The sequence below is a fragment of the Schistocerca nitens genome, chromosome 8, assembly GCF_023898315.1.
Source record: "Schistocerca nitens isolate TAMUIC-IGC-003100 chromosome 8, iqSchNite1.1, whole genome shotgun sequence".
Lineage (NCBI taxonomy): Eukaryota > Metazoa > Arthropoda > Insecta > Orthoptera > Acrididae > Schistocerca > Schistocerca nitens.
In genome coordinates, this window is record NC_064621.1 from 601,300,201 (window position 1) to 601,313,339 (window position 13,139).

The 13,139-nt window shown below is 36.7% G+C and overlaps 1 protein-coding gene across 10 annotated transcripts in view; it reads right to left on the reverse strand.

Annotated features, from left to right (window-relative positions):
* Window positions 1-7,403: 7,403 nt before the first annotated feature.
* LOC126199221 (AT-rich interactive domain-containing protein 2) overlaps window positions 7,404-13,139 on the reverse strand; it is a 323,635-nt gene continuing 317,899 nt past the window's right edge. For all 10 annotated transcript variants that reach the window (XM_049936005.1, XM_049936012.1, XM_049936003.1 and 7 more), the window contains one exon: window positions 7,404-8,874. In XM_049936005.1, coding sequence (XP_049791962.1) covers window positions 8,760-8,874 — 115 coding nt within the window. In that variant the 3' untranslated portion in view covers window positions 7,404-8,759. The remainder of the gene's footprint in view (window positions 8,875-13,139) is intronic.

A 13,139-nucleotide genomic window follows, 5' to 3' on the forward strand; every position in this document is an offset into this window, starting at 1 on the left:
CCTTTGTGCACGGCCAGCACATCTTGGCACAGTGTTACACCGTCCGGGTTATCTGGATACTTCCCACTAACACCAACCTATCCGAACTCCGGAGATGGGAACTTGCTCTTCAATATATCCTCTCTTCCCGTTTTCCACCAGGCCTCAATCTCCGCTAATTTCTAGTTGCCGCCACTCATACCTCACCTGTCATTCAACAACATCTTTGCCTCTGCACTTCCGCCTCGACTGACATCTCTGCCCAAACTCTTTGCCTTTGAATATGTCTGCTTGTGTCTGTATATGTGTGAGTGGATATATGTGTGTGTGTGTGTGTGTGTGTGTGTGTGTGTGTGTGTGTGTGTGTGTGGGCGCGCGCGCGCGCGAGTGTATACCCGTCCTTTTTCCCCCCTAAGGTAAGTCTTTCCACTCCCGGGATTGGAATGACTCCTTACCCTCTCCCTTAAAACCCACATCCTTTCGTCTTTCCCTCTACTTCCCTCTTTCCTGAGGAAGCAACCGTTGGTTGCGAAAGCTTGAATTTTGTGTGTATGTTTGTGTTTGTTTGTGTGTCTATCGACCTGCCAGTGCTTTCATTTGGTAAGTCACATCATCTTTGTTTTTAGATACATTTTTCCCACGTGGAATGTTTAATGCTGTGACTTACCAAACAAGAAAGCGCAGGTAGATAGACGCAATAAAAAACACACAAATTTCAAGCTTTCGCAACCCACGGTTGCTTCATCAGGAAAGAGGGAAGGAGAGGGAAAGACGAAAGGATGTGGGTTTTAAGGGAGAGTTTAAGGAGTCATTCCAATCCCGTGAGCGCAAAGACTTCCTTAGGGGGAAAAAGGGACAGGTATACAATACCTCTCCCTTAAAATCCACATCCTTTCATCTTTCCCTCTCCTTCCCTCTTTCCTGATGAAGCAACCGTGGGTTGCGAAAGCTTGAAATTTGTGTGTGTTTGTGTGGTTTTTATTGTGTCTATCTACCAGTGCTTTCTCCTTTGATAAGTCACAGTATTTTTTAATATATTTTTCCCATGTGGAAAATATCACACATTCAGAAAATAAATCTAATGGCATTAATGTTTATCTGTTACTGTTTAAAACAAATTGATAAACATGTGGAAAAAATTAAACAGTGCATTTCTCATGTCTTTTCAGTATGCCTTTACAAACTGACAGATTTTTCATCAATGAGGCCTTCCTTTTATGTTTTTACAAAAAACAATAAAGGAACATTTGTTTGCTACAAATAATTTGTTTCTCGAAATATTTGGCTTCAAACTTGACACAATTTAATATGGGTTTGAACCAATTACAGAAACATTTTTTCCACTCCAATATCAGTACCTCAAACAGGATTTAACAGCTTCTGAAGGAGATGTAAATTAGTGTTCATAGCCACTTTTCCCCCATATGGGAATGAAAAAAATTTGCTATGAGATAATTCACGTGAATGTGGGAAATGCTTCTATCACATAAAAAATTGTTTGATGTTCTGTGGGACACCTGCAATTGTCATAGAGAATAATGACAAATCATTTTTGTTTGATTGTACTGGTTTTATTGATTACCTGTGGCAAACTAACTGTTGTTTATCATTCTGTATTAACTGTTCCTCTAAAGGAATAGTTGTAATATGTCCTGTGTAACCACAGAAACAAGCAAAAATTTTCTTGGACATGCTTCACAAAAAAAAAAAAAAAAAAAAAAAACAACCCACACACACACACACACACACACACAGACACACACACACGTTTGTTACTTTTGACTCATCTTGGAACATCTTGCTTAGTTTCTGGCACACGAAGTTTTATCTGCTCTTGTGATGATGTATACAGATTTTGCATTACCTCAAACAAAATCTTTGAGCATTTCCTTACATCAACTTAGATGAGCTGTGCTTAACTTAAAACTGTGCAGTATCCATTGGGAACAAATATTTTATGAAGCTGAAAGCTCATGCAAAATTGATGTGCTGCCATATTTGATTCACTTGGTGGTACCTCATCTCACAGCAAGTCTGGTTGACATTGTCGAAATTCATCACTGATGGAAGCATGATGACAACTAAGTTCTGCAAATTATCTGAAGGTGATTGATTATCAAATGATCAACAGAGCGATTCAATACATTGTTGACAACTTAGGTCTTTGTGGAAATAATTAAAAAATAAATAAAAATTATCAAATGAAATTGTTCGTAAAAAGTTCAAATTTTAAAAAGAATTTTTGTTTAAGCAACTACTCTGACAGTTAATGAGTTGCCAATGTTTGACAATAACAAATTTTGAAACAATAGTGACATATAGTGGTGGTTTATAAAGCTCGGAATGTGACGCTTGTATTATCAACTGTGTTACATAACTTCTCATAGAAAAGTCAGTGGAATAAAACAAATTTCTCAAGTATCTCTTGAAGCATCTCGAGGAAAACTGAAGTGTTTGCCCTCTCATAGATGAGCACATAAAACAACGTACTTACAGCATAAAAACTGCTCCATATTAGTGTTGTTATCATGTTAAATCTAAAGCTCCGTTCACAGAACTTAAGTTAAGCCAGCACTGATGTAATCTCAAAAAACAGTTGTGCTGACAGAGCAGAAAGAACGGCACTTCTCCATACATATACAAAAGCTTTAAATTTGAGTTTTTAGTTTAACATGGAAAAAAGTTTATTTACAAAAATAAATGGCATAGAACTGAACTTAGCTAGAATGGTGTTTACAAACATGCATGCTTTATTGTTTCACATTGGATAAAAGTGTATTTCCTCTTCCATTGAACTAGGCTATGGTTTTTTTTTCTGTTAATGTGAAGTTCAACAGAACAGTTTTTACTGCATGATCAGTAACATCAAATAAAAATAAGTTATGTAGATCACAGTTTCTTCTAATAATTATAAATAACAGCAATAGTAATAATAATAATAAGAAGAAGAAGAAATAAGAAATGAAGAAGGAGGGTAGCTACTATGAATGCATATCGGATGCATTATCGTAGTCAAGACAGACACGAATCCAACAATCACCACACTAGTACAATTTATATGCCAACTAGATCTGCAGGCAGATCTTGAAAAGATGAAAGACTGTACAATCAGGTAAAACAAAGTATTTAAATAGTTAAAGGAGATGAAAATTTCATTGTGAAATGTGACTGGAGATCAGCAGTACGAAAGGGAAGAGAAGGAAAAATAGTAGAGCAATATGGACTGGGAGAAATGAATGCAAGAAAATGTGAGAGCCCTAGGGACACTGACTGATTACATGAAGATAACGCAGAGATTTCAAAACCAGTTTTTAAACTGTTAGACACTTCCTGGGGCATTTTTAGACTCTAACCACATTATTCTGTTTATGAACTGTAAAATAAAACTGCAGAAACATAAAATTAAAGAGATGGGAGAAATTTAACAAATCGGGGGTGGTTGAAGGTTTCCAGAGGGAGCACTAGGCAACTCTGGATTGAAGCAGGGAAAAGAACAAAAACAGAAAATGAATGGATAGTTTTGAGAGATGCAATAGAAAAGAAGCAGAGGGCCATAGAGATAAAATGTCAAGGTCTAGCAGAAATCCTTGGATAGCTGAGGAGGCACAGAATTTAACTGATGAAAGGAGAAGATGCAGCAAATGAACAGGCAAAAGGAATACACACACCTAAAAAAGGACAGTGACAGAGAATGCAAAATGGCTAAGCAGGAATGGGAATAGGACAAGTGTAATGCAGTAGAAACATGCGTAACTAAGGGAGAGAGAGATCTGTCTATAGGAAAATTGAAGAGGCCTTTGGAGAAAAGGTGAGCAACTGTACGAATATCAAGAGCTCAGATGGCAGGTAGTATTAAGTGAAGAAGGGAAAGCTGAAAGATGGAAGGAGTATATAGTGGGTCTATGTTGTTGTTGTTGTTGTTGTTGTTGTTGTTGTGGTCTTCAGTCCTGAGACTGGTTTGATGCAGCTCTCCATCCTACTCCATCCTGTGAAAGCTTCTTCATCTCCCAGTATCTACTGCAACTTACATCCTTCTGAATCTAGTGGGTCTATATAATGGGCAAAAACTTGAGAACTGTATCACAGAATCATAGAAGATAGGCTGAAGAAAGATAAATCTACATTTATATCATTTGTACATCATCGAAAGCTTTTGACAATGTGAACTAGACTGCACACTTCAGAATTTTGAAAGTAGCAGGGATAAAATACAGAGACTGAAAGGTTATTTACAACTTGTACAGAAACCAGACTGCATTTATGAACTGAAAAACATGAAAGGGAAGCCACAGTTGAGAGGGGAGCGAGACATGGTTGTAGCCTATCCCCGATGTTGTTAAATCTGTACATTCAGCAAGCTGTGAAGGGATTTAAAAATTCAGGGAGAAGAAATAAAAACTTTACAGTTAGCTAATGACATTATAATTCTGTCAGGGATGGCTACAGACAGGAAGAGCAGCTGAAAGCATGGGACAGGGTCTTGAAAAGGGGTTACAAGATGAACATCAATGAAAGTAAAACAAGGGTAATTGAATGTAGTGAAATGATATTGAGCAATGCTGAGGGAATTTGATTAAGAAATGAGACACAAAAAGTAGTAGGTACATTTTGTTATTTGTGCAGCAAAAATAACAAATTGTGTCTGAAGTACGGATAATATAAAATGTATGCACACAATAATAAGGAAATCATTTCTGAAAAAGAGGAATTCGTTAACACCTAACATAAATTTAAGTGTTAGGAGGTCTTTTTTGAAGGTATCTATCTGGAGAGTCACCATGCATGGAAGTGAAATATGGACAATAGGCAACACAGAAAAGAAGATATAAGTTTTTCGAAATGTGGTGCCACAGAAGAATGCTGAAGGTTAAATAGGTAGATCAAATAACAAATAAGGAGTTGTTCCTTGAATCATGAGCCTTCTGGCTGGTTTGACACAGCCTGCCACAGATACCTCTCGTGCGGTAACCCTTTCATCTCAGGAGTAACACTCACATGTCTTCAATTATGTATTGTATGCATTCCAATCTCTGTCTCACCCTACAATTAGTGTCCTCTATAGCTCCCTCTAGTACCATGGAGGTTATTCCCTGATGTCTTAACACTTGTTCTATCATCCTGCCTCTTCCTCTGTCAATGTTTTCCAGACAACACTTTCTTAATTCTGAACAGTAACATAAGAAATTTTGCTATATCGAAAATACTGTATGGTTCACCCCCCCCCCCTTTTTTGCACATCCAGACCTGCAACCCAAACATAATACAGTAATTCAAATATGGAGTGGTGTGAGTGGTTATTTGTGTGCATGAGTTGGAATCAAAAGTCTGCATTTAACTTGGGGGGGGGGGGGGGGGGGGCATTGCGACATTTTAAAAAATAAGGCATTGTAACATATTTACATTCTAAATGTGAGTGCAAAACAAACGTAATTTATCTGAAATATGATACCTGGACATATCCTCTGTCACACACTGTATGATAGCTTAGGGAGTATACATGTAGGTGAAAAAAAATTCTCTCTTCCAACAGGACTTGTTGCTGAATGCTCAGCCACATGTAATGTAATGTGGTTTCCGTATGACACTTCCAAACAGCTGAAGACACTCTTGTTTCCTGATTTACATATGCTGAAAATCTGTGAAACAGCTTATATTCCTGTGATAAAAGCTACCCTGTTACAAATAAAAATAATATAATAAAGCAATTTCCAGAAGCCTGGGACAAAATATTGGATGTATATGCATCAAACCTGACGGAATCAATCAATAAATACTTCCAAGGAGCACTTACGCCAGAGAAACAGTATATCTGTTTTCAAAACAGCACTTAATAAGACACTTTTTATGTACTCTGTCTATTCTGCCCGCCCACGGGTTCAATTTTCTGATTTTTTATGCTCACACTGTCATAGTAATTTATCTCCATATCACCATTAATGTCAAACTTTCTTCATGCCATAACACCTTTGCTAAGTTTCCAGATACAGTCCAAAAATATTAGCACAGAGATTTAGCAACAGGAAATATAACAAGAAAAAAAAAGGTAGACAAAGTGTTTGAATAGCTAATGCACTTCTAAAATGGATGCTTTATTTTACATGTTTCATTATTTTGCACTCTTCATATGTAAAATTATACTTCAACATCTACAACCTGTGGTGCATGATTTTGTTACTACATTGTCTTGTTGCCTACACAAGTTCCAAAGCTGAAATATCAGCACACATGAAGAAAAGAAGAAAAAATTAATAAATAAAATAAAATGCACTTCATGTACATGAAGGTACTGAGACACAATCAGTCCACCCAAAGAAAATGAGTAACATACTTTTGTTAATAGTCATTCCTGCATTAGTGGAGCTACTAAGCTACTAGATGATGCCCAACTGCCTCAATGTATTTTGCATTTCATCTAATGGTGAATCATGCCCGCTGCTGTTGGGTGTATCTCACAATCTTTTCTCTCTTCCAGAATAAATTTTCACTCTGCAGCAGTGTGTGCATCGATATGGAATTTCCTGGCACATTAAAACTGCATTCCAGATAGGGACTCGAACCTCTGACACTGGTAGCTAACTTTAGTTGCTACCTCTGTTTGTGTCTCTGTCTGTTGGCACCTTCAAACCGGACCATTTCTGTGTCTCTGTCTGTTGGCACCTTCAAACCGGACCATTTCTGTGTCACTTCAGTATTTTAGTTTCATAGTTGTTAGAGACTTCCTACCCTGAACCACAGTTGTGAACTGAGGAGTACTTTTTAGCTTTGCAAAAAATATTATCAAGAATTAAGTGCATGTTTCAGTTCAGATACAACACATACGATTTCTCAGAATCACAGAGCCAATGAAATGTAATTTTGGGTATGACATCCACAGTGTTTGGAATGCACATGAAACTAAAAATCATATTAACTTGTGCTTAAGCCTGCAATCTCGAATACCACTTTGATTAATAGGTCTAATTCACACATCAAACCACAATTTACATCTTCAGCATGTTTCCTGTTGATTGTAATCACAGTCTAATGCACAGGTAATAGCCTAAAAAAAGTATGTTTATCTGCATAAGTAACTTACCTGTAACTGCAGCAGTTTTCTTTTGCTTGCTACAGTTTTCTTTTGCTTGCTACAGTTTTCTTTTGCTTCCTAGCTAGAATGAGATAGCATGCATGTTTGATTCTGGTACACTATACAGCAAGAGGATAAAAAGCTTAGACAAAAAGCAGACTTTACATAACAAAGTCTGATCTATGAAGGGATTCTTTATGATAATCTTACACGAATTGAGGTGTAAGCTTCTCATTAACAATTTTAGTGTCACTGATCCATAAACTCTTTAATCATTTGCCAACATATCTAGCACAAAACCATTGTACAGACAACAGCAGACAAATACTATGGTGATACAGAAATTACATGTTACAAATCAATAAATGCAATTATTTATTTCTGAATTCTGGTGGACATTTTACAGTGCCTCTAATTTTTCTACTCTTCAATATAAAATAAATAACAGTCAATAAAAAGTACATGAGAATGTGCCAAATGCTGTGCCCACAGTAATGCTTGATTTTATGTTGCCCATGTCATACATAAACAGAAAGTCTGGGCTGTTTGAAATTTTGCGTGTTACATGACACTTGTCTACAATGCAGCCAACACATTCACATTTCCTTATGGAATGATTGTATCACATTAAACAATAACCTATGGCATTAGAATAAAACTTTTCATTGCAGAAACAAGTCATTTTAGGATTGATATATAAAGCAGATACCTTTTTAATGTTTTATCGTATTTCAAGTTAGCCACAACTGACTGTATTAAAAATAACACATAATCAGTATCAGCTTTTTTCTGTGTCTTTCTTTTTTCACAAATCCTGTTGATAATACTGGTTTATAAAATGTGATCAATTGAGTTATATTTGTAATCCAGTGATAAAGTATGACACTTCTATGTCGTATGAACGCAGAACTAAGGTAACACAGTCTATCTCTCTCTCTTTCTCTTCCTTTTTACCAAACCTGGGCTGCATGTTCTTCGTTCAAGGATTTCATACAAAAGAAAGTAAAAGAACTGTAATGTCCATCAGCAAATAATTTTTTTTCCATTTTGTCTGTACACATCCAAATTTTTCACAGAGCTGATAAATCCGTACACAGTACAGAAATTTTATTTGAAAGCTTATGTTCATAGCTATGTACATGACTTGTGTATCTACATTTTTCCAATAAATACTAGAAAAAGAATTGCACATCCATTTCCATGGCTACACATAACACAAATTACATAAAAAATGAGAAATAAATGGCATTTTCTGACATCCCAGGACTTTTATGTCAGTTAAATACTAAGAATGAGATACCTGCATGCCTCTTAGGTCCACGTCATTAAGGAGGCATGAGGCATCCCGCACAGTCCAACACACACCATTCTTTTTTTCACTGTTCAGCGGTTATCATAAATTATATTTCGTAAAAAAATTTCCAGTCATCGCACTAATATTATACATTCAAAGTTTTTACACAGTTATCTAGCTTCACTTTTAACAAGTCTATTATATACTCACTTTCCAAGCGTTTTAAACATTTGTACACTTCAAACATTTCACATACACCACTAAAACTCCTGCCCCACGATTAAAAAGGGAAGTATTAAAACGTGACAGCTGAGAAATGTAGAAGAGACAGTGAAGCTGGGGAAGGAAATAAATATGAGCTGAACAGATGACAGTGGAAAAGTCACATACTGCTGCTGCACTATGATGCTCCTAGATGGGTCACCTCTGGCCTGCTTGTTGATTCATGTCATACAGCACCTGTGCAATAGTTCGCGATGATTCCACATTGCTTAGCGCTATGCCCGCAAGATGAGGCTCGTAACTGCGAAGAAACCTGTCAACGAGACACAGCAGGAATTAACATGGTTTTGAAATGCACTAAATTTATTTAGTCCCAGATTACAAAAACAATTTTGAATGTTTGAAACTTACAAGGACTATAAAATAAAAATAAACAACCATCAAAGGAGAAAACTAACAGCGAGATCAGAATTGACACACACATCTTGTAAACTTAGGTTTCATGTATTGCAAGTACAAATGGTCAAAATAATGTGCAATCTGATATACATGTCAGTCAACATCAGAAACAATCCCCCTTTTCCTCCCTGAGGAAGAAATATATTCATTCAGAAAGCTAGGACTGTTATTTTCTACTGCAAGTGTTTCTACCAGCACTTCATCTCCTGGAGGTTAGATTTAACTGGATTATCCTGTCTCCTTGTAATTTTACAGTTTAAAAGTTGCATCTGAGAGGCACAATCCAAAAGCCTTTTTCTTACTGTTGATGCCACATGACATCACTTAATACTAATACTTCAGGTATACATGGTCAACCTGCTGTTGAATATTTCCTTTCCCAGTACCCCTTCAATCCAATGTAAAAAAACCACACACACTCACACTCACACACACACACACACACACACACACACACACGCCAATGTTTTATGACTTCAGCAAATTATTATTTCACTTTTGATGGTCAAATATAAATGTCAAGTAAATGCCAATACCATCGTGAAAAAGATCTCTCCAATACAAACCACTTAATGGTTCATCCAGAGTGAACTTCATTGTAGCCCCAAAACTCACAGTATCCAGTCTAACAGTGACTCATGAACACTTTGAGAAGTACAAACTGACCTTGAGCCCACTTCCTCAAACAGATCAACTCATCTTCTAATGTGAAATTAACTTTCTTCTTTCTAAATCCAAATTTACTTTTCTTCATGTACATGTTCACCAGTCTCATGGCTATTTTCACATATCTGTGCACACTATGTTCATCAATAATGTTTGGTATCTTCATTTTGACAGCTGGCATTCCTTCTGCATTGAATGTTATTTTTCTTGTAGTTTTAAGAACTGGTTACCATCCTTGTAGACTCGGATATTATGAGAAACAGAACTGTTTAAATGCAAACTATCAGCAAACATACCACCAACCTTGCAAATACTGTTGCATCCTGAAACTACCCCTGCACGAGCTAATGTGTAAATAGACCTCCCTACATACTCTTGCTTAAGCTAAACAAAATGTTGCCCACTAAGAATAAAATATAAATTATTCTATTTATCATGTAACACCCTTGGACACAACTTCATAAATTAGCTTCTATGCTTAAGATATGATTTCCTCCAACTCTGCCAAAAATCCTTCAGCTGCCCCAGAGCAACCTTCCATTAGCCATTACACCTCCATTTTACACTCATCATAAATTAATCCTGCAAAATCACCCTATGGAAGTGCTGCCACTGCCAAACCTGCACCACACACCCAACCAGCACCACACAACGAACAATTTATTTCCTTCCATCTTTTACTTGTTTATTTCTAATTTATAACATCTGATTTTGGCTCTCAAGTTTCATTCTTTGGCTAACAAAAATCTTTAAAATCCGTATTAAATTAAAAACAGTCCCAAAGAGAAAGAGTCACATGATTGTTCAGAAACCAATCAATTTTCAATAACAGTATCTGCAAAGAACTTTCATTATCTGTCAGAAATCTGTTACATTAGAGATTTCATTTTTTTCCATCATGCAATCATCCTTAATACAACTGACTGAACACTATGTTTCAGCCTGTGAGCCCTCAAATGCAAAGAAAAATTTCCTAGTAAAATATTATAAAAAAACTGCGATACATTATCACAAAGGAAGAAACACAAGATTAATAGAAGAAAAACCTGTTTTTACAATAAACTTAAAGGTCTCATGTGATTACCTGACAGGTTATCAATGCACAATATGTATCACCCACTCAGTAGGGAGAGGTGGGAGAGAAATTGCATGAAAGCCAATTTTGTATTCTATCAATCTAAATGGTTCTTGTGCAAATACTGTTTTCAGCCAACAACAGTGAAAGCCTCCACTTTGAATATAAGCTCTTTTTCTAAATGCAGCCTCTTTCTGCTCACCTCTAGTGCCTACTTCTCAGGGGCACGGCATTTTCATTTTCTCTTATAACTATAGGAAAGACCAGGTAGCTCTTCTGCTTTTTTTATGCTTGTCAGCAAAGCATCTCAAAATTTCTTTTCAAATTAAATTTATCAAAGAACAGCAACAAGTTCTGACAGTTGTTAATCATTTCAAGTTGAACAGTGTCTTCTCATAGTCTTGGTGCAAACTTATTTTTTCCAATTTCAAATTTGTCTTACACAAAATACCAAATTTGGAAAGACACTTCCCCTCATCTGAATGTACTTGTTCCAATATATTACTTCCTAGTTTTAGCAAATAAAAATTATGCAATCCAGATTATAAATTAGACTCTGGTTTTACATACATTTATGATATGGACATTGCAATATTGCTGTAGTTCGTATGTGTGTGATTTTAGAACAATTTTCCTACATAGACATTTGTCACTCTTGTGAATTGGGAAAATGTAATTCAAGTGTTCGGATTGTATGCCAGCAGTAACAGAAAAACTGGAAGAAGATTACAATATAATTTTACAAGCTCCTGCTGACTGATAATGGCGAGTTTTAGACCAACCCAGGCAGAGTTACATCCTCGTGATGTTAGATCTTAAGAATCTTTAGCTCACTGAACTAAATCTGAAGTTAGACACAAAAAAAGTGAACAAAACAATATATCAAATGAACACACTGATGAATTACATCCAGAAAACTTAGAGAGAAACAGAAATTTATTTGAATGAGAATCTGCAATATTAAGTTTAAAAGGGGAATCACAATCTGACGCACAAGTTCGACTTCAGCAACACTGAAGGAACAAATCAACAATGTAACTGAACGAAAGGATCAGCAAAATTTTCAGTTCTCTCTTAATCCACTTTGTTCATCAAATATGATCTGTGAACAAACAGTTAGGGAGAAACCTTGTAAATTTAGTACACAATTCCATTTAAACTGGAGGGAAAATATGTAAACAATTTTTGTGGACAATTTAGAATAGGGCTTCACAACAAACTTGCTCGCAGAGCAAGCTTTAAGCAGCAGAGTGCGAGCACGGACTGTGGGCAGCTGGGTGCGAGCATGGAGCACAGCGAACACAGCACCCCCATTTCTGGCACAGGGCAGAGTGGGGGAAGCCGAATGGAGAGATGAGCAGGGGACACAACAGTTACTGTCACATGCTCATCACTCAGCTACCAGCTGCTTGGATATCACTGTACAAAATATTATTGCTACAAATGAAACACATAAACAAGTGCCACATAATTTTATTAACATATACAGTGAAATCCTGCTTTTACATTTGTCATGGGACTTTAGAAAAATGGTGTAAAATACGGGAAAATGTAAAAGGCGGAAAATAACTTTTTAAGTGGAAAAAGTTATGTACAGAAACCCCCTTGCATTTTTGTAGTTTATCATATATGTTTATCATATATGAAACTGCAAAAAGGTGGGAATTTAAGGAGATGGGACCTGGATAAACTGAAAGAACCAGAAGTTGTAGAGAGTGTCAGGGAGAGCATAAGGGAACAATTGAGAGGAATGGGGGAAAGAAATACAGTAGAAGAAGAATGGGTAGCTCTGAGGGATGAAGTAGTGAAGGCAGCAGACGATCAAGTAGGTAAAAAGACGAGGGCTAATAGAAATCCTTGGGTAACAGAAGAAATATTGAATTTAATAGATGAAAGGAGAAAATATAAAAATGCAGTAAATGAAGCAGGCAAAAAGGAATACAAACGTCTCAAAAATGAAATCGACAGAAAGTGCATAATGGCTAAGCAGGGACGGCTAGAGGACAAATGTAAGGATGTAGAGGCTTGTCTCACTAGGGGCAAGATAGATACTGCCTACAGGAAAATTAAAGAGACCTTCGGAGAGAAGAGAACCACTTGTATGAATATCAAGAGCTCAGATGGCAACCCAGTTCTAAGCAAAGAAGGGAAGGCAGAAAGGTGGAAGGAGTATATAGAGGGTTTATACAAGGGCGATGTACTTGAGGACAATATTATGGAAATGGAAGAGGATGTAGATGAAGATGAAATGGGAGATAAGATACTGCGTGAAGAGTTTGACAGAGCACTGAAAGATCTGAGTCAAAACAAGGCCCCGGGAGTAGAAAACATTCCATTAGAACCACTGACAGCCTTGGGAGAGCTAGTCCTGACAGAAC